Raw genomic sequence first — 27,754 nt, 5'->3', positions numbered from 1 at the left:
AAAGAGAGCTGAATGTACTAGCTTACTTCTGTGTAAGTTGCATTTCGATTTGGTGACTATGAAATTCTATGGCGATATAGATGTATTCCTTGCAATTGAATTCTCATTTTTACCATCCTTCCGTTTGCCCATGCACTTTACAATTCATCTGATTGTCAATTAATCATCTGGAGAAAGTTTGGTGGGAATATGTCAGCCTTTGGGCCTACTGGAGTTCAGATCTCTCATTCAATGGCACAGGGTATAAAAGTGTTCCACCATAATTCTTTTTGGTAACCAGCAATATTTGTTTAGTTATAGTAAGCTACTAATTGCTCCATGGTTGAGTGCATCCTTGGTCACACAGAAGTAGACCCCACCTCATCAGAGGCCAAATTTGCTATAAGGCTTTGATCATTGAGATGGTATAAACTATTTTAATTGGGAATCCCCACACTTCAAAATTGATCTTCGTCACGTATCCGCCATTTTGATTTTTTGCTTTACTTTTTAATGATCTCCCACTCATAAGTATTATTCCAAAACTTAGGTCAGTTATTTTCCCATAGGAAGGGAGTGAAAATCATGATAAGTCACCCCATGCCACTCTCACATAGCTCTGTGTAACCAGTTGTAGACCATCATTGGCATAGGAATAGAAACAAGCCAGCTTCTGCTTTTAACCAGGGATGAAACATTCAAGGCACAAAATAAAAGGGAACAAAGTTAATCATTTTTTTTAATTCACGAGTAATGATATATGTAGCAGGGCTGTAAAGTCTCAAGCAATTTAACAAGTTATACAGTTAAGTGGGAGACAATTAATTTATTAATTTGATATATGAACCAGGAGGTAAAAATCATTTCAATATTTTTATTGAAAGAATATAAAAGGTCGCTTGAATAAGATTTTATCAAAACAGTAAATTGCTTTGACATCGGCAAACACTTCCTTATTTGATGTGCTTTTTTTTTTAGTGCTAAACAGGCAACCTCAGCAAAGAAGATGATGGGATCCTTATCAGTAGCCATTGTGTTGTGTTTAACATGGAGTCTGGGTTATTTAATGCTTATAGAACGTGACGAAACACAAGCTGTCTTTAGCTATATCTTCTGTGCTCTTAATACCACTCAGGTTTGTAGTTTTTTCTTCCAGAAACATAAAATGCAATTATTTGTTGACAAAGGCAAAAGCATTGGAGAGAATTCAGAGAAAAAAATAGCTGATCGTAAGTTATGATTATAACTTAGGATTATAAGTTATGTATAGATGCTTAAAGAAATCTTACTTTCAATGAGAAAAAAGCAAATTGAGAGAACATACCTGTAAACCATGGAAAATGTAAATGTAAGTAAATTATTTAAAGCAATTGCAGAACCAGAAAACAATTTAAAACATTGCCTGCAACAAAACTAAAGATGAAAAGATCCGACTCCCATTAAACTTTCATCAATGAAAGTTAATGTTTTTTAAAAAAGGGATTGGATGAATATCTGTTATGGCTGGAATTGCACATTATTAGGATAACTATTGCCATGGAGGATCAAAATATAATGGTTCATGTGTTGCTGGGGCAATGGGACTCTGGCTGTTCCAACGTCCAAAAGACAGTATCAGTACTATGCTAGGACTGCAGAAACATAGTATTTCTTCGTATACATCAGTAGAAATAATATGTTAATAGTCAAAAATTGCAAATGTTTGACCTCATAGAAACTGCTGGTAAGAATGTTTGAGCACCAAGAAGAAAATTAAAATTTGAGCCTTAAGCTTGCCCAAACTGTATCTCCAACTCAATTGTTGGGTGATGTTTATGATTACAAGCACCTTGATAGATACAGGGAAACTAGGAGTTCCATTTATGAGGAGGAAACTATTTATATAGATCCATATATGGCAGTCTGAGAAAATTGTTACCCAGACTATCCTATCCTCCCAGCCTCAGTAAGAATATCTAGTGGAAAGTACACTCATCAAGGGATAAATGGGGTAGTGGAAGTAAAATTATGATGGGATGCCCTAAAAAGGTTTATTTGTAACATGTGCAAGGATTTTTAGTATTTGTTCTATAGATGTGGGAAATACTAACAAGGCTATATTTATTGCCCATCCCTAGTTGCACTAAGAAAGTGGTGGCAGACCAACCACTTCAACCATTGCAGTCGTTGTGGTGATGGTGCACCTATGATGGTGTTAGGTAGGGAATGCCAGGATTCTGACCCAATGATGATGAAGGAACAAAGATATATGCTGAAGTCAGAATGGTGTTTGATTTAGAGGATAACTTGTAGCTGATGGTATGCCCATGATATTGCTACTCTTATCCTTTTCTGTGACAGAGATAACATGGCTGCGAGGTAATCCTGAAGCAATCCTGGTGAGTTGTTGCAGTATATGGTAGATTGCACATGCTGTAGCCATAGTACACTGATGGTAGAGAAGTGAATATTGAATTTAGTGGCTGGGGTTCTGATCAATTAGACTGTTTTGTTCTGGATAGTGTTGAGCTTCTTGAGTGATGTTACAGTTGCACCCATCCAAGCGAGTGCTGATCTTTCTATCTCAGTCCTGAATTGAGCCTTGTAGATGGTGACGAGGCTTGGAGGGGTCAGGAGGTAAGCCACTTGTCACATAGTACCCAGTCTCTGTCTTGTGCTTATAGCCATAGTGTTTATATGTCTGGTCCATTACAAATTCTGGTCAATGGTAATTCCCCAAGATGTTGATAATAAGAGATGGTGCTGTTCAAGGTCACGGGGAGGTGGTCAATGCCTGGCAATTAAGTGCCGTGCATGTTATTTCCCATTTGTCAGCCCAAGCCGGGATGTTTTCCAGGCCCTGCTGTTGGCTGGCATGGGGTTGTTTGATTATCAGAGGAATTGTGAATGGAACTGAACACTGAAATCATCAGCAAACAGCCCGCTTTTAACCTTATGTCGGAGGAAAGATCAGTGATGAAGCAACTGAAGATAGTTGGGCTGAGGACACTACCCTGAGGAAATCCTGCAGCAAAGTCCTGAGGATGCCATGATGTTGCTGAGTAGGATAATGATGACAAATCTGAATTTCGTAGTTTTTTGTAATTAGCAAAATTTAATACATTAGTAAATACAGGCTACAATTCTGACAGCCAAATTGTATTTTTTTGTTAAATTATTTTACAGCATTGTTTTCTGACGATGTTGATTTCCTAAAATGTTGCTTTTTTTGATTAACAGGGTCTACAGATTTTCATTTTGTTCACTGCTCGCCGAAAAGCCTTTCAAAAGATCTATGCTATCTGGGATTCCAGATCTCCTAAGAACATCAGTATTGTCCATTCAAGGAGATTGTCATTTCAAAGTTTAAGCACTCCAAACAATGAAGAACGGTATACACAATATGACACAGTGAACTTCTCAGAAACCACAAGTTCCATACCTTCCATTCTATATTAGAGCACAGGGGCATGCGTTTTTGAGATGAGATACATTTTCCACCAGCTTTTCTTTATTGTTCCTCCCTAAATTGCCGCTCTTGCCTTCCTAATACCTTTTTTTTATCTGGGATGATGGCTACGATAATGGGAGAATGTGTTGTGCACTCCTTGGTAAAATTCAACAGTACTATATCCCACCAATACGAGGTGAACTTGTGGCAGAAGGAAATGTTGTACGTTAGCTTCCAATTGATTTCAATCCAGAACACTCCATTACTGTAAGACAGTGTTCCACTCAGTATTCTAACAGAAATAACTGCATGTGTGATTGTTAAATTTGAAGTTCATGTAATACTGGAATTAGAATAAATTACCGTGTCACTGGGCATGGATCCATTTCTCACATTTTTTGCATTGATGACTATTAATTGGTTCAATAATTCATGTGTATTGCATGTATGCTAATGTTAAATTAGGCAGGTAAATGGAGTTGAGGTACAGATCAGCCATGATCTCATTGAATCTGGAGCAGGCTTGAGGAGCTGAATGGCCTACTCCTGTTAACATGGGCCCAATTTTGGCCATGACTTGCTCCAGTTTTTTTGGAGTATGTTGGTTTTTCTGGTGTAAGTTAAAAAATGCCATTTTCCCCAATAAACTTGCTCCAGAGTAACTCAATTAGGTACGATTTTTTTTAGATGAGCTTTTCTTTCAAAAGGGGGCGTTCCCAGCCTCTTACACTAATTTTGGCCATTTATGCTACTTTGGCCAGCTAAAACTTACTCCAAATTGACTTAGGTCAGTGTATGTGGCCAGCTCTGAAAAACACTGTGGGCAGTTAAGAATTCGCCGCAAGTTAGTACATTTAAAGTACCACAGTTCCGAGCTTCACACCATTTATTCTGATCTATCTTTCTTGGATCCAAAATGGATAATCTCAGCCAGGGGAAACAACCTTTCAACATTTAATCAACTTAACTTATAGTTTTTTAACTCATTACTTGATCTAGTTTAAGTTATAGGTAGATTATATGAAATATTTAAATATGTAACATGAACCACTACAAGTATTGAAGCCAAAAAACAGAACCTCCTTCCCCTCTGCACCGAATTCCCACTTACCAAATTCCCAACTTTTACCCAAATTCCCAACTTTTACCCAAATTCCCAACTTTTATAGTTTATTTATGATGCAATCAGTTTCTGACAACGCTGAGCGACCCTGAGTAAATACTGCAGGATATTCCCCACTCACCAGGCGAACAGCGAGGCATCCCTTCGGCCAGGGATAGGGTGCGGCGAACATCGGGGCATCCCTTCGGCCAAGGATACGCTCACAGCCCGCAGGACACGCTGGGAGGGCGAGGAGCATGCGCGCAGACTCCACTGTGCATGTGCGCAGCTGCCAGCAGTGTTTTCTGCGCTGGGCTGTTGTTCCGTCCCCCACTGCATTATGTACACTGCATTATGTCTCCGGGACACCGGAGACTCGGCAAAGCGGGTAGGATGGGGCCATTTTTTTTCGGCGCCATTTCCAGTGCGCAAAGACGGCACATTTAGGGTAATTGCACCGAAAAAAGGGGTTGGGGAAAATTGGGCCCCATGTTCCTATTCATGCAATCTAACCATCAAGTAATTGGAGGTCTGGCTGTAGCTCTAAAAATAACATGTCATCACTTCCTTTCTTTTAGTTATTCCATTTTAATACTTTTATGTTTTCTATTGGCTCTAACAACAGTAAATAAGCACTGTGAATTAATTGTAATTAACAAAACCTACCACTAGGTTGCAGGAACACCGTGAATATTCAGTTTAAAGGCTCTGATTTATTATTAAACTGGGGGAAAGGAAAATATTCTGTGATTTCCAAGAATCGCAAGAACAACTTTACATTTTGATTTTAGTGTCAATGGGCAACTGAACAATTCTACAATCTTTAGCCATGTTACTCTGTACCAGCACATAGGACATATTGAAGTGCAACCAAGATTGTCAGCTCAACACAGTATTAAAGCCTCAATAGCAATCTCAGCTGAGATGGGAAACCTATTTCTGCCAATCTATTAGGTATTATCACATTCAGCCACCAAACAGCTATGATTAACACGTAGTGGATAGTGAGCTGGACAGTAGCTGGTTCAAAATTCTGGGCCGCATACTCTAACTAAAATATTGCTTGTTCACTAAAGGACAATACACATAGTAACAGATCAGAAGATCATTTACTTTTCAAGGAAGCTCACATTATTATTCAACTTTTAAAATAAAAAAATAATCCAAATTGACTCTGGCCTCTTTATGCTTCAGTAGACATTCTAATTCTCCTTATTTTCAAAACAGTTCGTATTTTTCGTAAAATGCAAATAATCTCCGAAACTACCTCTTCAAAATAAATTCAACGTAACAAAAGCTCAGTAATATATCTATAGCAACAGCAAGAAGGCACAAAATATTGGCTTCTGTTTCTTACACAGTTGAAACACTGATGCTGTCTTTGATTATAACAAGGAAATGATGAGATAGTCAATTAATTTGGGCTGAATTTTTGGCTTTGCTGATTTTGGGGCGGTAACGGTGGCGTGGCGGTAAAGTTTGCGCCCAGGAATAGTTTGCGCCTCAGTCATCAAAATTGGGCAGCTGGGCCCTGAGTCTGGGGCGCAGCACTAAGGGAGGCGTTGTACATCTCTCTTAGGGCACCAGGCCCACTGACCATGGGAAAATCCCAAGCTAAAGAGCCGACCCGAGAGCGCTCTAACAGAGGGTGGTCTCTGGGGTCACCTCTGACCTTCTGAGCGGTTCGAATCGCTCCCACTCCCTGGGTTCTAGACTTTGGATTTATTTGGGGGATGTCACAAAGTGCATGAGACAACTGGTTAGGTGCAAAGAACTTCGATTTTATTGAAGACAAGAAAATAAAATGTCAAACTTGTAATCATTCAAATAAAGAACACTATATCACACATTCAAAGGGGTTACAGAAATAATACATCTCCCACCTCCCAATGCCTAACTCTGGCTAGGTCAAACTCCAGGGCAAACAGGGACTATGCTCACCAATCTTTTATTGTCAGTGTTGTGTCCTTACACACTACAGCAAATCAACACGAGGCACATACTGGAGACAAGGTCACTCTGTGACCTGTACCTTTATTCACAGGACCAAGAAGTGATGACCCTGCGTGGGGCCTCCCTTTATATACCTGGATCACCAGTTGAGGAGTGTCTCCCGCAAGTTCACCCCCTGTGGTCAAGGTGTGCATTTCTCAGGTGTATACAGTGTACAGTGTTGTTACATAAGGTTACAGTTATGTGAAGGTTACAAACATGACATCACCTCCCCCCAATGTCTTTGGGTCAAAGATTGAGTCTTTCAGGCGGTTGACGCTCTCTCGTGGAGCGCCGCAGTTGGGGCTCTGGTTGTTGAGCCTTGGCATGCGTCTTTGTCACCTGTGGTGATTCCGGCTCGTCTGGGTTGACCGCAGGGACTGTGCATGCTGCTGACATAGAAACATAGAAACATCGTAAATAGGTGCAGGAGTAGGCCATTCAGCCCTTCAAGCCTGCATTGCCATTCAATGAGTTCATGGCTGAACATGCAACTTCAGTACCCCATTCCTGCTTTCTCGCCATCCCCCGAGTAGCAAGGACTACATCTAACTCCTTTTTGAATATATTTAGTGAATTGGCCTCAACCACTTTCTGTGGTAGAGAATTCCACAGGTTCACCACTCTCTGGGTGAAGAAGTTTCTCCTCATCTCGGTCCTAAATGGCTTACCCCTTATCCTTAGACTGTGACCCCTGGTTCTGGACTTCCCCAACATTGGGAACATTCTTCCTGCATCTAACCTGTCTAAACCTGTCAGAATTTTAAATGTTTCTATGAGATCCCCTCTCATTCTTCTGAACCCTAGTGAATACAAGCCCAGTTGATCCAGTCTTTCTTGATATGTCAGTCCCGCCGTCCCGGGAATCAGTCTGGTGAACCTTCGCTGCACTCCCTCAATAGCAAGAATGTCCTTCCTCAAGTTAGGAGACCAAAACTGTACACAATACTACAGGTGTGGCCTCACCAAGGCCCTGTACAACTGTAGTAACACCTCCCTGTCATGTATCTTACATTATTATATATAACTGTATCCCAACATGCTATACATGACTGTAATAAGATATGACCTGTAGCCACCAGCATACCTTACCACCGGGGGTGCACTTGCAAGAGACAGGTATATAAGCACAGGTCTCAGGCAAGTGCAGCATTCCAGAGCTGTGAAATAAAAGGTGCAGGTCCAGAGTGATCTTGACTTCACTACATGCCTCGTGTGAATCTGTACTGAGGGGACAGGACTTTACAGTGGTGACGGGTTAAGGGATTACAGAATCCACAGAATGGCGAACAACGGATCAGATGAAAAGTACAATGCGGGAGACAATTGGGAGGACTTTATAAAAAGGCTCCAGCAAAGTTTTGTAACCAAAGACTGGTTAGGCGACGATACGGCAGACAAGAGAAGAGCCCATCTCTTGACCAGCTGTGGCTCGAAAACATACGCTTTAATGAAGGATCTGTTGGCACCCGAGAAACCAGCAAGCAAGTCGTTTGAAGAATTGAGCACACTGGTAAGAGACCACCTGAAGCCAGCGAGCAGCCTACACATGGCCAGACACAGGTTCGACAACTACAGACGCTGTGTGGGCCAGAGCATACCCGACTTCGTGGCAGAACTTCGGAGGTTGGCTAGTTTATGTGAGTTCTCCGATGAACTGAGGAGAGAAATGCTGAGAGACATTTCATTGAAGGAATTGGCCACGCAGGCATATTCCAAAAGCTCATAGAGACCAAGAACCTGACCTTAGAGGCAGCAGCACTGGTTGCACAGACATTCTTGGTAGGGGAAGAAGAAATGAGGTTGATTTACAATGCAGGCACGACAACTAACGAAATAATGGAACAATGAGTTCACAGCATTAGAAAAGCTGCTCCCCCACACACAGACAAAACCGGCAGAACAGGCTTTCGACAGCAAGCAGTGGCAACAGAAGCCATCAAGGGCCACAGGAACGGCCATACATACCTCATTAACCCACAATGCGAGCAATCAACTACAAACTGAGAGAAGCTCAAGAGAGATCAGCCAGACGCAGTTCATTCTTTGCAAGCAGTCTGTGCTGGAGGTGTGGGGGTGGGCACTCATCAAGGGAATGTCGATTTCAGCAGGCTGTTTTGCAGGAACTGTGAATACACAGGGCATTTGGCCCGCATGTGCAAAGAAACGGCAGCTCGGCTGGTATACGAATCGGATGGGTCGGAAAGCGGACCAGAAGACGGTGGGGACAGTACCTGGGACACCGATGTACAGCGGGTCAACACGACCAATGGCCACTGCTCCTACGATAGGACGCCTCCTATAATGATGAGGGTCCTACTCAACGGGATATCTGTCTACATGGAGCTGGATACAGGAGCGAGTCAATCTCTCATGGGCGCTCAACAATTTGAACAACTGTGGCCGCATAAAAGAGACAGACCAAAACTCACAAGGGTCAACACCAAACTAAGGACCTATACCAAAGAAATCATACCAGTCCTCGGCAGCGCCATGTTCTCTGTCACACACAAAGGGACAGTGAACCGACTTCCCCTGTGTATTGTCCCCGGAGACCCCCCAGCACTGCTGGGGAGAATCTGGCTGCCAAAACTAAACTGGAAATGGGATGATGTCCATGCCATGTCATTAGAGGAACAGACCTCCTGCTCAACAGTTAGAAAGCGATTTGAACACCTCTTTCAGCCAGGTGTGGGCACTTTCAATGGGGCCAAAGTCAAAATCTACATCACACAGGATGCTAGACCGGTCCATCACAAGGCCAGAGCTGTAACCTATGTGATGAGGGAAAAGATTGAACACGAACTAGACAGGCTTCTGCAGAAAGGCATTATATCACCTGTGGAATTTAGCGACTGGGCAAGTCCCATCGTCCCAGTCATGAAGCCTGATGGATCCGTACGAATCTGTGGGGACTACAAATCTACCATAAACAGAGTCTCCCTACAGGACCAGTACCCGCTGCCCAGAGCGGAGGACTTATTTGCCACATTGGCTGGAGGTAAACTTTTCTCAAAATTAGACCTCACATCTGCGTATATGACGCAACAATTGACCGAGGAATCCAAGCTACTCACCACCATCAGCACACATCGAGGCCTTTTCATGTACAATTGATGCCCATTCGGCATCAGGTCGGCAGCTGCCATATTCCAGAGCAACATGGAGAGTCTGCTCAAGTCCATCCCGGGAACGGTTGTATTTCAAGATGACATACTTATCACGGGCAGGGACACCGACTCCCATCTCCGTAATTTGGAGGAAGTACTAAAGCGGTTGGATCGGGTAGGCCTACGAGTCAAGAAATCCAAGTGCCTGTTTCTCGCACCCGAGGTTGAATTTTTGGGCAGAAGGATTGCCGCTGATGCAATCCGCCCAACAGAGTCCAAAACAGAAGCAATTCACCTGGCACCAAGGCCCCGGAATGTCTCAGAACTGCGCGCCTTTCTCGGGCTACTCAATTACTTTGGGAACTTTATGCAGAACTTAAGCACGCTGCTGGAACCTCTCCACGTGCTACTCAGGAAGGGGTGCGATTGGTTTTGGGGGGACGCCCAGGAACGCGCCTTCAATAAGGCACGCAACCTTCTGTGTTCCAACAGTGTTTTGACTTTCTTTGACCCAGGCAAAAAGCTAGTTCTCACATGCGATGCGTCAGCGTATGGGGTCGGGTGCGTTTTGCAACATGTCAATAGTGCGGGCAAATTACAACCCATAGCTTATGCCTCCAGGTCACTTTCGCGGGCGGAGCGCGGGTACGGAATGGTAGAGAAGGAGGCGCTCGCGTGCGTGTACGGTGTCAAAAAGATGCACCAATACCTTTTCGGGGCCAAGTTCGCATTAGAAACCGACCACAAGCCCCTCACGTCCCTCCTATCCGAGAGCAAGGCAATAAATGCCAACACCTTGGCGCTAATTCAACGGTGAGCACTCATGCTGGCGTCCTACGACTACACAATAAGGCACAGACCAGGCACAGAGAACTGTGCCGACGCACTCAGCAGGCTACCCCTGGCGACCACGGAAGGGTCTGACGAACAGGACTGTGAGATAGTCATGGCACAGGTTTGAGTCCACAGGTTCGCCCATGACGGCTCACCAAATCAGAACCTGGACGGCCAGTGACCCCACGTTATCCTTAGTAAAAATATGTGTCCTAACCGGTGACTGGGCAGAGGCTCGCGATGCCTGCCCCGAGGAATTAAAATCCTTTCACAGGCGCATGCATGAGCTATCACTACAAGCAGACTGCCTGATGTGGGGCAGCCGAGTAGCCATGCCTCTGCGAGGCAGAGAGGCATTTGTCCGCGAACTCCACCGTGAGTTATAAGTGGATCGTTCTCATGAAGGCCATAGCCAGACACCCGTCTGGTGGCCTGGTATTGACGAGGACTTGGAGCTCTGCGTCCGAAGGTGCACCATTTGTGCCCAACTCAGCAATGCCCCCAGGGAGGCTCCACTGAGCCCCTGGCCTACCAAACCGTGGTCGCGGATGCACGTAGACTATGCGGGCCCATTCATGGGCAAAATGTTCCTCGTAGTTGTAGATGCATTTTCAAAGTGGATCGAATGCACCATTTTAAACTCGAGCACAACCTCCACCACTGTGGAGAGCCTCGCAACCATGTTTGCAACGCACGGAATCCCTGACATATTAGTCAGTGACAATGGTCCGTGCTTCACCAGCGCAGAATTCCAAGACTTTATAATTGACCCACGGCATAAATCACGTCAAGACGGCACCGTTCAAGCCGGCCTCCAACGGCCAGGCGGAGAGGGCAGTGCAAATCATTAAACAAGGCATGCTTAAAATCCAAGGACCCACGCTGCAGGGTCGCCTGTCGCGACTGCTGTTGGCATACAGATCTCGTCCGCACTCACTGACAGGGATCCCCCCCACCCACCCGCGCAACTGTTGATGAAAAGGACTTTAAAAACAAGGCTCTCATTAATCCTCCCAGATATGCATGAAATCGTTGAGGCAAAGCGCTGTAAGCTGACTGAGTACCATGACAGAAATTCGATGGGGAGCTGGAATGAGATAGGGGACAAAGTGTTTGTGCTAAACTACGGCAGGGGTCCCAAATGGCTTGCAGGGACAGTAACAGGCAAGGAAGGAAACAGGCTGCTGGTGGTACAAATGGACAATGGCAAAACCTGCCGGAGGTATGTAGACCAAGTCAAAAGCAGATTTACCAACAGCACTGCGGAACCAGAGGCAGACTACAATGTGGAACTCGCACCGCACCTGGTGGACAGACAGAGGGAACAACCTGAGGAAAGGGCAATCCCAACAGACAGCCCAGGCGAGTCAACAACAATCACATTAATCGAAACAGACAGCCCAGGCGAGATACCAGCAACCACACCAAAAGAAAAACAGACACCAAGGCAAACAGCAAACAACTGAACCACAACTCAGACGCTCCATGCAAGAGCGTAGACCACCTGAGAGACTAAACTTATAAAGACAATAAGACCTTGGGGAGGGTGATGTCATGTATCTTACATTATTATATATAACTGTATCCCAACATGCTATACATGACTGTAATAAGATATGACCTGTAACCACCAGCATACCTTACCACCAGGGGTGCACTTGCAAGAGACAGGTATATAAGCACAGGTCTCAGGCAAGTGCAGCATTCCAGAGCTGAGAAATAAAAGGCGCAGGTCCAGAGTGACCTTGACTTCACTACATGCCTCGTGTGAATCTGTACTGAGGGGACAGGACTTTACACTCCCTGCCCCTGTACTCAAGTCCCCTCGCTATGAAGGCCAACATGCCATTTGCTTTCTTAACTGCCTGCTGTACCTGCATGCCAACCTTCAATGAATGATGTACCATGACGCCCAGGTCTTGTTGCACCTCCCCTTTTCCTAATCTGTCTCTCTGTTTTTACCACCAAAGTGGATAACCTCACATTTATCCACATTATACTTCATTTGCCATGCATTTGCCCATTCACCTAACCTATCCAAGTCACTCTGCAGCCTCATAGCATCCTCCTCGCAGCTCACACTGCCACCCAACTTAGTGTCATCCGCAAATTTGGAGATTCTTGTTGACAGTTCTTGTTGCTCGTTCGCTGGCAGTGGTATGGGCAGTATCTCATTATTTTCCTCAGGTTCCTCAGTGTCCATGCTGAACCTTTTTTTTACTTGGTCTAGATGCTTGCGGCATATCTGCCCATTGTTGAGTCTGACCACTATGACCCTATTCCCCACTTTATCAATTACAGTACCCTCGAGCCACTTGGGCCCCACAGAATGATTAAGAACAAATACAGGGTCATCGATTTCTATCCATCTCCCCTTTGAGTTACGGTCGTGGCACTCATGTTGGGACTGGCGCTTGCCCTCAACAATGTCTGATAAGACTGGATGAATGAGGGACAGCCGAGTTTTTAGTGTACTTTCCATGAGTAGTTCCACTGGCGGGACTCCCGTGAGCGAGTGCGGTCGGGACCTGTAGGCCAGCAGGAGGCGCAATTGAAGGGAGGGTCCTTGAATCCGGAGCATGCCTTGCTTTATGATTTGGACCGCACGTTCCGCCTGGCCATTGGAAGCCGGCTTGACCGGCGCTGTCCTGACATGTTTGATGCCATTACCCGACATGAACTCCCGGAATTCAAAGCTCGTGAAACACGGGCCTTTGTCGCTAACAAGGATGTCCGGCAAGCCGTGGGTCATTAAGACCCCACGCAGACTTTCCACTGTGGTGGATATCATGCACAAATTCAATATGATGCACTCGATCCATTTCGAGTACGCATCCACAACAGTGAGGAACATTTTTCCCATGAACGGGCCCGCGTAGTCTACGTGAATACGCGACCATGGCTTGGTGGGCCAGGGCCACGGGCCTCCCTGGGGGCATTGCCCAGCTGGGCACACGTCGTGCACCTGCGAACACAATGTTCCAGGTCTGCATCAATTCCCGGCCACCATTCACGTGACCGGGCAATGGCCTTTATTAGCACAATGCCTGGGTGCTCGCTGTGGAGTTCCCTGATGAATGTTTCTCTACCCCATAGTAGTCAGTCGGCTTGGATGGAGAGTTCATCCATCCATCTGTGAAATGGTCTGACCTCTTCAGGGCATGCTTCGTGTGCGGGCGCCCAATCCCCAGTCAGGACACATTTCTTAATCAGAGATAGGAGGGGATCTCTGTTTGTCCAGGTTTTGATCTGGTGGGCTGTGATGGTGGAGCTTGTGCTGTCAAAGGCATCGACAGCCAAGCAGTGGCAAACATTTAAAGATCACATGGATGAACTTCAACAATTGTTCATCCCTGTCTGGAGTAAAAATAAAACTGGGAAGGTGGCTTAACCATGGCTAACAAAGGAAATTAAGTACAGTGTTAAAGCCAAGGAAGAGGCATCGAAATTGGCTAGAAAAAGCAACAAACCTGAGGACTGGGAGAAATTTAGAATTCAGCAGAGGAGGACTAAGAGTTTAATAAGAGGGGGAAAATACAGTATGAGAGGAAGCTTGCAGAGAATATAAAAACTGACTGCAAAAGCTTCTATAAATATGTGAAGAGAAAAAGATTAGTAAAGACAAACGTAGGTCCCCTGCAGTCGGATTCAAGTTAATTTATAATGGGGAGCAAAGAAATGGTAGACCAATTGAACCAATACTTCAGTTCTGTCTTCACGAAGGAAGATACAAATAATCTTCCGAAGGTACTAGGGGGCAGTGGGTCTAGTGAGAAGGAGGAACTGAAGGATATTCTTATTAGGCGGGAAATTGTGTTAGGGAAATTGATGAGATTGAAGACCGATAAATCCCCGGGGCCTGATAGTCTGCATCCCAGACTAATCAAGGAAGTGGCCCGAGAAATAGTGGATGCATTGGTGATCATTTTCCAACAGTCTATCGACTCTGGATCAGTTCCTATGGACTGGAGGGTAGCTAATGTAACACCACTTTTTAAAAAAGGAGGGAGAGAAAACGGGTATTTATAGACCAGTTAGTCTGACATCAGTAGTGGGGATAATGTTGGAATCAATCATTAAGGATGAAATAGCAGCGCATTTGGAAAGGAGTGACAGGATCGGGCCAAGTCAGCATAGATTTATGAAAGGGAAATCATGCTTGACGAATCTTCTGGAATTTTTTGAGGATGTAACTAGCAGAGTGAACAAGGGAGAACCAGTGGATGTGGTGTATTTGGACTTTCAAAAGGCTTTTGACAAGGTCCCGCACAAGATATTGGTGTGTAAAATCAAAGCACATGGTATTGGGGGTAATATACTGACATGGATAGGGAACTGATTGGCAGACAGGAAGCAGAGAGTCGGGATAAACGGGTCCTTTTCAGAATGGCAGGCAGTGACTAGTGGAGTGCTGCAGGGCTCAGTGCTGGGACCCCAGCTCTTTACAATGTTACATTAATGATTTAGATGAAGGAATAGAGTGTAATTTCTCCAAGTTTGTGGATGACACTAAACTGGATGGCGGTGTGAGCTGTGAGGAGGACGCTAAGAGTGCAGGGTGACTTGGACAGGTTAGGTGAGTGGGCAAGTACATGGCAGATGCAGTATAATGTGGATAAATGTGAGGTTATCCATTTTTGGGACAAAAACATGAAGGCAGAATATTATCTGAATGGCGGCAGACTAGGAAAAGGGGAGATGCAACGAGACCTGGGTATCATGGTTCATCAGTCACTGAAAGTGGGCACGCAGGTACAGCAGGTGGTAAAGAAGGCAAATGGTATGTTGGCCTTCATAACAAGGGGATATAGAAGCAGGGACGTCTTAATGCAGCTGTACAGGGCCTTAGTGAGGCCTCACCTGGAATATTGTGTTCACTTTTGGTCTCCTAGTCTGAGGAAGGACATTCTTGCTATTGAGCGAGTGCAGCGAAGGTTCACCAGACTGGTTCCAGGGATGGCTGGGCTGTTGTATGAGGAGAGACTGGATCAACTGGGCCTTTATTCACTGGAGTTTAGAAGGATGAGAGGGGATCTCATAGAAACATATAAGATTCTGACGGGACTGGACAGGATAGATGCGGGAAGAATGTTCCCGATGTTGGAGAAGTCCAGAACCAGAGGACGTAGTCTTAGGATAAGGGGTAGGCCATTTAGGGCTGAGATGAGGAGAAACTTCTTCACTCAGAGAGTTGTTAACCTGCGGAATTCCCTGCCGCAGAGTTGTTGATGCCAGTTCACTAGATGTATTCAAGAGGGAGTTAGATATGGCCCTTACGGTTAAGGGGATCAAGGGGTATGGAGAGAAAGCAGGAAAGGGGTACTGAAGGAATGATCAGCCATGATCTTATTGAATGGCAGTGCAGGCTCGAAAGGCCGAATGGCCTACTCCTGCACCTATTTTCTATGTTTCTATGTTTATATGACCATCTCCGCGCTTTGCTCCGCTGCCCCCTCAGTGGTGGCCAGTGGAAGCCTGCTGAGCGCGTTAGCGCAATTTTCGGTGCCTGGCTGGTGCCGTATGGTGTAGTCATACGCAGCCAGCGTGAGAGCCCATCGCTGTATGCGAGCTGACGCATTGGCATTGATAGCTTTGCTGTCGGACAACAGGGATGTTAATGGCTTGTGGTCCATTTCTAACTCGAACCTTCTGCCAAAAAGGTACTGGTGCATCTTTTTCACCCTGTAGACACATGCAAGTGCTTCCTTTTTAACCATCCCATACCCCCTTTCTGCTTGGGAGAGCGGCCTGGAGGCATAAGCCACAGGTTGGAGTTGGCTCTCATCATTACTCTGCTGCAACACGCACCCAACCCCATAGGATGATGCATCGCATGTCAAAACCAATTTCTTACAGGGGTCATACAGGGTCAATAACTTACGAGAACAAAGCAGGTTCCGCGCCCGATTGAAAGCCCGTTCCTGACAGTCCCCCCAAAACTAATCGCAACCGTTACACAGGAGCACATGTAGTGGCTCTTGCAATGTACTTAAGTTCGGCAGAAAGTTCCTGAAATAGTTCAATAGTCCCAGAAATGACCGCAACTCTGATGTGTTGTCGGGCCTGGGCGCGTGACGGATCGCCTCCGTTTTGCATTCGGTGGGCCGGATCCTGTCTATGGCAACCCTCCTGCCCAAAATCTCGACCTCTGGAGCCAAAAACACACACTTGGACTTCTTTAGTCGCAGGCCTACCCGGTCCAGTTGGCGTAGCACCTCCTCCAGATTGTGGAGGTGTTCCTCGGTGTCTCGACCCGTGATAAGGATGTCGTCCTGAAATACGATTGTTCCGGGGATGCATTTGAGCAGGCTTTCCATGTTCCTCTGAAAGATGGCGGCTGCTGAACGAATGCCAAACAGACACCTGTTGTAGACAAACAGCCCCTTGTGCGTGGTGATGGTGGTCAGTAGCTTGGATTCTTCAGCCAGTTCCTGGGTCATGTATGCCGAAGCGAGATCCAACTTGGTGAACAGCCGGCCGCCTGCCAGCGTGGCAAAAAGATCCCCTGCTCTCGGAAGCGGGTATTGGTCCTGAAGGAACACTCGGTTGATGGTGGCCTTGTAGTTGCCACAGATCCTGACCGAGCCATCCGTTTTTAGAACAGGGACGATGGGGCTTGCCCAACAGTCGCTGAATTCAACGGGCGAAATTATGCCCTCTCTTAGCAACCTGTCCAACTCACTCTCAATTTTCTCCCGCATCACATACGGCACAGCTCTGGCTTTGCGGTGCACTGGTGTGGCGTCCGGGGTGATGCGTATCCTTACTTTGGTGCCTTTGAAAGTCCCGACACCAGGTTGAAATAATGACTCGAACTTTTGTAGGACCTGTGAGCATGAACTTCGCTCCACAGATGAAATGGTGTGCATATCCCCCCATTTCCAGTTCATCTCGGGTAGCCAGCTCCTCCCCAAAAGCATGGGACCATTTCCCAGGGCAATCCAGAGTGGCCGCCGGTTCTGAGATCCATTATGTGTGACCACCAACATTGCACTGCCTAGCACTGGGATGATCTCTTTGGTAATTGCGTGTCAATGCGTTCTAGTTTGGGTCTGCTAGCTCTGAGTGGGCACAGTTTCTCGAATTGTTGGACACTCATAAGTGACCGGCTGGCTCCTGTGTCCAGCTCCATACGTACCGGGATGCCATTCAACAGTACTCTCATCATCATAGGTGGGGTTTTTGTGCATGAGCTGTGGATGTTTGCCACCTGAACCCGCTGAACTTCAGCATCCATTGCTGTGTCCCAGGCATACCCCTGCCTTGCAGACCCCTCTTGTGGTTCATCCGCTTCATAAACCAGCCTCACTGCGGGCTTCCTGCACATCCTGGCTAAATGTCCACTCAAGTTATAATTTCTGCAGATGAATTGTTGAAACTGGCAGGTCTTCGCAGCATGTTTGCCCCCGCGCCTCCAGCATGAGCTGAGATTGTTGTGAACAAAAGAGGTGTTACCAGGCATTCCTCTCTGATTGTCTCTTTGATTGCTCTTGAGCACTCTGTTAGTGGGTGTCAACGGTCCCATCCCGGGACGTATTGTCCCTTGTGACGGTGTAAATGTCTGTTCAACCTGCCATTGTCTCTGTTGAGGACCCACCCTAGAGTCTGTTACTGCCTGGTTGGTGTCGAATTGCCCTTGCCTGCCTGCGGGGTTCTGAGTCGCGTTTACCATGTTAACTCCCTGCTCCATCGCCACGTTGGGAGCAGCGTGGCGATGGAGCAGGGAGTTAACATGGCCAACAAAAGGCCAGCGTGAGTCGGGGAGGACCAGCGGGAGGTCAAGAGGCAGAGTGGCAGCGTCCCAGGCCTACAAAAGGTCCAGCTGGTGCAGCTCCAGCCGGGAGAAAAAGCAAAAAAGAAGTAGAAAGAAATCAAAAAGTGACGTCACAGCCAAAGGGGTAAGTGATTGGCTGGTGATTGGTGAGTCGCTTTTCTTTTTCTTTTTTATATCAGTAAGTAACCTGTTAACATTGTTGTCGCCAAATTAAGTGTATCTAAGGGTTAAGTCATAGCAGGAGAGCTCAGTCACGTGATATGCTCCTCCTGTACCATGTGGGAACTCAGGGACACTTCTGGTGTCCCTGAAGACTATGTGTGCGGGAAGTGTATCCGCCTCCAGCTCCTGAGGGACCGTGTTGCGGAATTGGAGCTGAGGGTGGATTCACTCTGGAGCATCCACGATGCTGAGAATGATGTGAGTAGCACATGTGGCGAGTTGGTCTCACCGCAGGTGAAGGGTCCACAGCCAGCTAGGGAATGGAAGACCAGCAGGAAGAGCAGTGCAAGGAAGGTAGTGCAGGGGTCCCCTGCGGTCATCCCCCTGCAAAACAGATACACTGCTTTGAGCACTGTTGAGGGGGATGACTCATCAGGGGAGAGCAGCAGCAGCCAAGTTCATGGCACCATGGCTGGCTCTGGTGCACAGGAGGGCAGGAAAAAGAGTGGGAGAGCAATAGTGATAGGAGATTCAACTGTAAGGGGAATAGATAGGCATTTCTGCGGCCGCAATCGAGACTCCAGGATGGTATGTTGCCTCCCTGGTGCAAGGGTCAAGGATGTCTCGGAGCGGGTGCAGGACATTCTGAAAAGGGAGGATGAACAGCCAGTTGTCGTGGTGCACATTGTTATCAACGATATAGGTAAAAAACTGGATGAGGTCCTACGAGACGAATTTAAGGAGCTAGGAGCTAAATTAAAAAGTAGGACCTCAAAAGTAGTAATCTCGGGATTGCTACCAGTGCCATGAGCTAGTCAGAGTAGGAATCGCAGGATAGCGCAGATGAATACGTGGCTTGAGCAGTGGTGCAGCAGGGAGGGATTCAAATTCCTGGGACATTGGAACCGGTTCTGGGAGAGGTGGGACCAGTACAAACCGGACGGTCTGCACCTGGGCAGGACCGGAACTAATGTCCGAGGGGGAGTGTTTGCCAGTGCTGTTGGGGAGGAGTTAAACTAATATGGCAGGGGGATGAGAACCAATGCAGGGAGACAGAGGGAAACAAAATGGAGACAGAAGCAAAAGACAGAAAGGAGATTAGTAAAAGTGGAGGGCAGAGAAACCCAAGGCAAAAAACAAAAAGGGCCACTGTACAGCAAAATTCTAAAGGGTCAAAGTGTAATAAAAAGAAAGCTCGGTGCCTAAATGCGAGGAGTATTCGGAACCCAGGAGAGGGCTCTGAGCTCGTTAGAGTGGGTGAGAGCTCAGATGAAGTGGAACCCAAGAAAGAATGCAAAAGGCAGGAGACAACAGAGCAGAGTAGCACTGGGCTAAGTGTAAACCACAAGGTGATAGGAAGGGACAATATGTATGAATATAAAGGGGCTGCAGGAGGGGTCAAAACTAAAAATCATGGTTTAAAAACTAGTATTAAAACGCACGCAGCATTCGAAATAAAGTAAATGAGTTGACGGCACAAATCATTACAAATAGGTATGATTTGGTGGCCATTACAGAAACGTGGTTGCAGTATGGTTGAATTTGTAATACAGATTGAGGGTGAGGACGTAGTGTCTCAAACGAGCGTACTATGCTTAAACAAAGGGAACTACAGTGGGATGAGGGCAGAGTTGCGCAAAACATAAAAACAGATAGTAAAAGCTTTTACCGATATATAAAACGGAAAAGAGTGACTAAAGTAAATGTTGGTCCCTTAGAAGATGAGAAGGGGGATTGAATAATGGGAAATGTGGAAATGGCTGAGACCTTAAACAATTATTTTGCTTCGGTCTTCACAGTGGAAGACACAAAAGCCATGCCAAAAATTGCTGGTCACAGGAATGTAGAAAGGGAGGACCTTGAGATAATCACTATCACTAGCGGGGTAGTGCTGGACAGGCTAATGGGACTCAAGGTAGACAAGTCCCCTGGTCCTGATGAAATGCATCCTAGGGTATTAAAAGAGATGGCAGAAGTTATAGCAGATGCATTCGTTATAATCTACCAAAATTCTCTGGACTCTGGGGAGGTACCAGCGGATTGGAAAGCAGCTAATTTAACGCCTGTTTAAAAAAGGGGGCAGACAAAAGGCAGGTAACTATAGGCCGGTTAGTTTAACATCTGTAGTGGGGAAAATGCTTGAAGCTATCATTAAGGAAGAAATAGCTGGACATCTAGATAGGAATAGTGCAATCAAGCAGACGCAACATGGATTCATGAAGGGGAAATCATGTTTAACTAATTTACTGGAATTCTTTGAGGATATAACGAGCATGATGGATAAAGGTGTACCGATGGATGTGGTGTATTTAGATTTCCAAAAGGCATTCAATAAGGTGCCACACAAAAGGTTACTGCAGAAGTTAAAGGTACGCGGAGTCAGAGGAAATGTATTAGCATGGATAGAGAATTGGCTGGCTAACAGAAAGCAGAGAGTCGGGATAAATGGGTCCTTTTCGGGTTGGAAATCGGTGGTTAGTGGTGTGCCACAGGGATCGGTGCTGAGACCACAACTGTTTACAATATACATAGATGACCTGGAAGAGGGGACAGAGTGTAGTGTAACAAAATTTGCAGATGACACAAAGATTAGTGGGAAAGCGGGTTGTGTAGAGGACACAGAGAGGCTGCAAAGTGATTTAGATAGGTTAAGCGAATGGGCTAAGGTTTGGCAGATGGAATACAATGTCGGAAAATGTGAGGTCATCCACCTTCGGAAAAAAAACAGTAAAAGGGAATATTATTTGAATGGGGAGAAATTACAACATGCTGCGGTGCAAAGGGACCTGGGGGTCCTTGTGCATGAAACTCTTTTTGGATCCTTGCATGAATCCCAAAAAGTTAGTTTGCAGGTGCAACAGGTAATCAGGAAGGCGAATGGAATGTTGGCCTTCATTGCGAGAGGGATGGAGTACAAAAGCAGGGAGGTCCTGCTGAAACTGTACAGGGTATTGGTGAGGCCGCACCTGGAGTACTGCATGCAGTTTTAGTCACCTTACTTAAGGAAGGATATACTAGCTTTGGAGTGGGTACAGAGACGATTCACTCGGCTGATTCCGGAGATGAGGGGGTTACCTTATGATGATAGATTGAGTAGACTGGGTCTTTACTCGTTGGAGTTCAGAAGGACGAGGGGGGATCTTATAGAAACATTTAAAATAATGAAAGGGATAGACAAGATAGAGGAAAGAGGTTGTTTCCACTGGTCGGGGAGACTAGAACTAGGGGGCACAGCCTCAAAATACGGGGGGGAGCCAATTTAAAACCGAGTTGAGAAGGAATTTCTTCTCCCAGAGGGTTGTGAATCTGTGGAATTCTCTGCCCAAGGAAGCAGTTGAGGCTAGCTCATTGAATGTATGCAAATCACAGATAGATAGATTTTTAACCAATAAGGGAATTAAGGGTTACGGGGAGTGGGCGGGTAAGTGGAGCTGAGTCCACGGCCAGATCAGCCATGATCTTGTTGAATGGCGGAGCAGGCACGAGGCGCTTGATGGCCTACTCCTGTTCCTAATTCTTATGTTCTTATCTTTACAAATAAAGGTGAGGATTAGCTATATGAGAGGTACAATATTATAGGTTGTCCAACAACCTAGTAAGAGAGATTTTGCCCGACCTGGCTCCTTGACTGACTTTTTTGCAGTAAGATGCACTATATTGTATTTTACTAGTCTTGAATAAAGCCTTTGATAAGGTTCTGCATGAAGGGCTTATACACAAGCTTAATGCAGTGGATATTCTAAGTAAAACTTGGAGGTGGATAAGGAAATGCCTGAAATAAAGTAAGTGAGTAGTAGTTATGGAGGTAATGTCAGGCTGTGGTGCTATATTATGTGAGATCTCAGGGAATGGTGGTAGATACTTACTGCTACTAGCCTACAAAAATCACCAAGATTCAAAAATGGAAAGCAAGCTGGTCAGTCAAGTCTGATGAAGGAGTCAAGGAACTACAGAAGATCCTAAAAAAATTGCAAGTTGCAGAACTACGAAATACATTCACATAAGTGTCAAGTTTTACACATTGAAGAAAAAGTGAGCATACTTACATAATGAATGTTATTGAATCAACTAGGACAGAGGCTAAAAGAGATGTAGCTGTGATAGTAGCCTCAACAATGACCAAGGTCTTGTATTGCACAGTGTCAATCAATGAAGCAAAGTGAATGTTGAACTATTTGCTAAATCAGTAAAGTACACATTTGAAGCCATTATGATGTAATGCCCTGGGTAAGCTGCATGTTGAGTGCTGCATCCAGTTCTGGTCCTGAGTCAGAAGCGAAACGTTCAATCCCCAGAAGCAGGGCAAAGAAAGGGTAAGAGACTCTTCCCTAGTGTCAAAAACTGCATTATGAGCAAGTGGTCGAAGGATTCCCAGTCTTCAGCCTTAAAAGTAAGGAAATGAGAGACGAAATACTGTACAGATTGGAAAAGATTAATCCAGAGCATTAAATTAATCCACTGAAGGATAAGAGGAAATAGCTACAAGCTAGTAAAAGGCAAGTTCAGGACTGATGTCTGGAAACACTTTTTCAAATAAATAAAGAAAGAAATTGCATTTAATTAACACCTTTCACATCTTCAGGATGCCCCGAAGTGCTTTGCAGCCAATGAATTGCTTTTGAAGTGCAGTCACTAATATGTTGGCGAAAGTGGCTATCATCCTGCTCACAGCAAGGTCCCACAAACAGCATCGACATAAATGGCCAGTTAATCTGTTTTTGGTGATACTGGTTGAGGGATAAATGTTGGTGAGGACATCGAGAAAATTCCCCTGTACTTCTCTGAATAGTGCCATTGGATCTTTTACATCCACTTGAACAGACAAGGCTTCGGTCCAAAAGAATGATTAATACTTGTAATGGTCCTCTGAGTAGATTGGGGCAAAAACTCTGGACTCATTCAAGCAACAGCAATGAGGGGATTACAGGTAAACTAGAGGTGATCCAAAACTCGGCTGCCCATGTCCTAACTCGTACTAAGTCCCGCTCACCCATCATCCCTGTGGTCGCTGACATATATTGGCTTCCGATTAAGCAATGCTTCGATTTCAAAATCCTCATTCTTAATTTCAAATCCCTCCATGGCCTCAACCTTCCCTATCTCTGTAATCTCCTCCAGCTTCACAACCCCCCGAGATGTCTGCACTCCTCTAATTCTGCCCTCCTGAGCATCCCTGATTATAATCGCTCAACCATTGGTGATCGTCCCTCGGCCCTAAGCTCTGGAACTCCCTGCCTAAACCTCTCTGCCTCTCTATCCTCCTTAAAGACACTCCTTAAAACATGCCTCTTTGACTAAGCTTTTGGTCACCAGCGCTAATTTCTACTTATGCAGCTCAGTGTCAAATTTTTTTTATCTCATAATACTCCTGTGAAGCACCTTGGGACGTTTCACTACGTTAATGATGCTATATAAATACAAGTTGTTATTGTTGTGGATTGGTGTTGTGAATTTCCTTCTTCAACCAAACTTTCAGCTATACCTCACTGTCTTCGACCTCCTATACTGTTCCAATAAAGCTCAACGTAAACTAGCGGAACAGCATCTCATCTTTCGATTAGGCACCTTACAGCAGCCTTCTGGACTCAACACTGAGTTCAACAGTTTCAGATCATAACCTCCGCTCCCATTTTTCGGATGGCAGCTGTTGATGATTCTGCTATTCCCATTTGCACCTCTTCTCGACCCCCATCTTTTGTTCTTTTATTTGTCCCATTACCATCTCCTATTGCCAATACTATCATCCCTTTTGTCTTTTAATGTCTCTTGCCTTCCCCTCATAACATGGCCTTTCCTTTTGTTCTTTCCTCCCCTCCCCGCTTTCCCTGCCTCTGCACTTGCTTAAAACCTATTATATCTCTAACTTTTTTTCTGTTCTGATGAACGGTCATCGACATGAAACATTGGGGGGGAAATTGCATAGTGCCCAGTTTGGGGCGATGACTTTTGCAGTAGCACAAAAGTATCGGCGGGCACTACGTGAGAGACTCCGACGCAAACTTCCCGTTTAGTGCTTCAGGAAGGAAGTGGAGCACTAAACCAAGCCCTATCACTTCCCTTGAGAGTGCTAAAGCCAGAAAGAGGGGCGGTAGTGGTGCAGCTCTGCCAATGTCGAGACCCGTGCTGCTGGAAATGGAGGCTCCATCCCTTCCTTAAAGGGTCATCGCTGCAGGCTCGGCATGAAGTCAATGTCCCTCGTCGCTGACGGCAGCTGCGATTCATAACAATCAGCCCCAAGCACTCTAAAAGAGTGCAGGGCTGATCAATCGCGGCACATCAAGATGTTGAAAATACAATCTAAGGGGTAAAAAATTAGTTTTATTGACACAAGTGGCCTTACCTTTAAATGCGCGCCCCAAGCGGCCGGCCTCCCTAACAACGCCTCCTGCAGCTGTCAGTGTTGACTCCGGCGACGCGGCAGGGGGTGGAACCGAAGTTCGGGTCCAGGGCGCTACCGGGGTGATGCACAGCACGATGACGTCACGATCTCAGGGGCTCGTGGCGCTAGGGGTTACTGCCGTCTCAAACTTCAACAGGAATTTTGAGGGCGTCGGTACTCTCGCCACGCCTGGTCACAAAGCTGGTAGCGCCCCGTTATCGCCATCCGGAGGTGCTAACAGGAAGTGCAAAGGAGGCAAATTTCTAGCCTACTTCTGTTTCTCTCTCCACAGATGCTGCCTGACCTGAAGAGAAAAGAGAGGCTGTCTTCACAATGACTTCCAACTACAGATATGTCTTAAGGGGCATCATTCTTTTTAATTCTTGAGAACTTTATTGATCTGGACAATGCTCAAGTGGATTAAATTGTGGTAGTTACCTCAGCATATTTCAGATAGCTGCAAAACATAGAGAAACTCCCTATTATGGTTCACTCCCAATACTTTTTCTCAGTTATCACCTCTTTGACCAAGCTTTTGGTCACCTGCGCTAATTTCTACTTATGTGACTCGATGTCAAATTGATATTACATAATTCTTCTGTGAAGCGCCTTGGGACGTTTCACTACGTTAAAGGTGCTATATAAATACAAGTTGTTGTTGTTGTTGTTATTGTGAAAGGCAGCTTCCATAGACATCTGTATTCTCTATGATCAACGACTTAACCGTAAGTGTTTACAACGTGGGATATTGCATACGACTGGGGGATTAATCCTCCTATTTATTGTAAATTTACTATTGAATAGTATATTGGATTGCACTATGTCCACCGTCACTTCAAAAGACCGATAATATCTTCCACACCAGATATTATTTGCAATACGTGAAACAATTAAGCAGATTTATTCAAGAACCGTGTAGTGCGGGCAAAATAATGAATAGTTCAAAACAGAACTGGAAATATGGAAATAGTCCACAAGAAGTTAACCAAATAAACCAGTCAGTCAAGCCCTTTAAATTCTTACAGAATTTGAAAATAAAATAAAATCTTTAAATAAGCTGAAGCTATGGAGCCTATTTACTTCATATACCATAGCACGATAAACTGAATTGCCAACATAAGAACATAAGTAATAGGAGCTGGAATAGGCCATTTGACCCTTCGAGCCTGCACCACCATTCAATAAGATCATGGCTGATCTTCTGCACTATCCCCATATCCCTTGGCTCCCTTAATATCCAAAAATCTATTGATCTCTGTATTGAATATATTCAACAACTGAGCATCCACAGCTCACTGAGATAACAAATTCCAAAGATTCCCTACCCTTTGAGTGCAGAAATTTCTCCTCATCTCAGTGGTAATTGGCCGACCCATTATTCTGAGACTGTGACCACTAGTTCTAGACTCCCCAGCCAGGGGAAACATCTTCCCAGCATCTACCCTGTCAAGCCCCTTAAGAATGTTATACTTTTCAATGAGGTCATCTCTCATTCTTCTAAACTCTAAGGAATAAAGGCCTAGTCTACTGAATCTCTCCTCATAGGACAATCTACCCATCCCAGGAATCACTGGTGAACCTTTCTTGCACTCCCTCTAAGGCAAATATAACCTTCCTTAGGTAAGGAGACCAAAACTGTACACAGGTGTGGACTCAACAAGGCTCTTAGAAAGAAAGGGCAAGTTAGAGGAACAGCTGTAGGGGTTGGAGGTAGATGTCCAATTTGAATATTCAGAATCTCTTTCAAAGGTAGGCATCTGCTTTGATGTTCGGTCGATCAGATAAAGACAATCAATTGAACAATATCAGCTATCTTAACAACCTTTTGATGCAAAGGCATGAGATTGATCACCTAGGAGTATTGAGGTTAAATGCAAATATACATCGTCTGGGTTTATAATTTTTATACAATTTCAACCCACAATATGTTCTACTTACTTCTGATTCTAAGCACTTTTAAATTACAGGTAATCAACAGGGAGCAGCTTTATTGCTGCATCCTGTCCCAATCAATACATTAGCATCTTAACATTGGTCCCCTTCAAAGAAGTGCTGTGGCAGCAATGGAGACATCTCATTTGCAGTATTCCCTCCATTTAGGACTAAGCAAAAATAAGAGAAACCACAGAAAACAAATTTGATTTTCATCATACTTCCAACTATTGGTGCAGGGCTCAAATCAGCTGATAGAAAACACAGCTGACAGAAAAAAGCCAAAACAAAAGCCTCAACTTAATCTACTAGCATTAGATGGACTTTGTTTCCAGACCAAGGGAATCCACTCAACTGCCTCTGCATCCGTCATGCTCTCTTCACCTTCACATGCCAACCATACAGCTGCTCCTCTGACTTGCCCTTCCTTTCCAAGGTCCTTGAATGCATTGTTGCCATTCAACTACTCACTTAACTATCTCACCTCAGCCTGGACAATTCCCTACAATCTAGTTTTTTTAACAAACTTACAGTGGTGAAACTGCTCTAGTTAAAGTCATCAATCGCATCCTGGACGAGTGTGGCTTGCTGTTCCTGTTCATGCTTTTTGACCTGTGTCACTCTCAGAACTATTGATCTACACCACTTTTTGTCTATGGTTCTCCTCCATGACAATGCTCTTTCACACCCCAACATAGTCACTACATATTTTCCAATAATTGTTCCTCCTGTGTCCACATGGTCACCTCCAGCGAACTCCAAGGCTGCATCCTTGGACCTCTACTATTTAATCATCCAGACACGATCCTTAGCAGTCTATTTGATCCCAAGATGAACCTTAAATCCAATGTCTGATCCCTCTCCGGGACAGCCTTATCCCACCCCTGGAACATTACTGACACACCACCTCCTTCACTTATACTGCTGCTGAAACCCTTACCCATGGCTTCATCATTTCAAGGATTACCAGCCTCCAACCTTCACAAACTAGATAATGCTGAGTTCTCTCGCCCAAGTTCTCTCCCACATAAGATCCCACATAATTATTATGCCTCCTTGC

At 45.3% G+C, this 27,754-nt stretch overlaps 2 protein-coding genes and 1 long non-coding RNA gene across 6 annotated transcripts in view; 2 read left to right on the top strand and 1 right to left on the bottom strand.

Moving 5' to 3' along the window:
• Positions 1-3,803, top strand: part of adgrg7.1 (adhesion G protein-coupled receptor G7, tandem duplicate 1) — a 103,369-nt gene extending 99,566 nt beyond the window's left edge. For both annotated transcript variants that reach the window (XM_070893683.1, XM_070893684.1), the window contains exons 15-16: positions 958-1,114; positions 3,199-3,803. In XM_070893683.1, the coding sequence (XP_070749784.1) occupies positions 958-1,114; positions 3,199-3,417 (376 nt within the window). In that variant the 3' untranslated portion in view covers positions 3,418-3,803. The remainder of the gene's footprint in view (positions 1-957; positions 1,115-3,198) is intronic.
• Positions 3,804-6,271: 2,468 nt separating this feature from the next.
• LOC139276147 (uncharacterized) lies at positions 6,272-25,062 on the bottom strand. 2 transcript variants are annotated; one of them, XR_011595824.1, is made up of 2 exons: positions 24,724-25,062; positions 6,272-6,895 (listed from the first exon to the last, which is right to left on the bottom strand). It is a non-coding gene; the product is annotated as an uncharacterized lncRNA (long non-coding RNA). The 2 variants fall into 2 exon arrangements; XR_011595825.1 differs by having other exon boundaries at positions 6,272-6,892.
• Positions 24,889-27,754, top strand: part of tfg (trafficking from ER to golgi regulator) — a 223,374-nt gene continuing 220,508 nt past the window's right edge. The window contains exon 1 of one of the 2 annotated variants that reach the window (XM_070893680.1): positions 24,889-25,192. The gene's annotated coding sequence lies outside the window, so the exon portion shown is untranslated. Of the gene's footprint in view, positions 25,193-25,222; positions 25,488-27,754 lie in introns of those variants that run through there. The other variant, XM_070893679.1, reaches the window with a different exon arrangement.

This window comes from Pristiophorus japonicus, chromosome 11 (genome assembly GCF_044704955.1).
Source record: "Pristiophorus japonicus isolate sPriJap1 chromosome 11, sPriJap1.hap1, whole genome shotgun sequence".
NCBI lineage: Eukaryota > Metazoa > Chordata > Chondrichthyes > Pristiophoridae > Pristiophorus > Pristiophorus japonicus.
The sequence above is the reverse complement of the archived record's forward strand: the minus strand, read 5'-3'. Positions and strand labels throughout refer to the sequence as shown.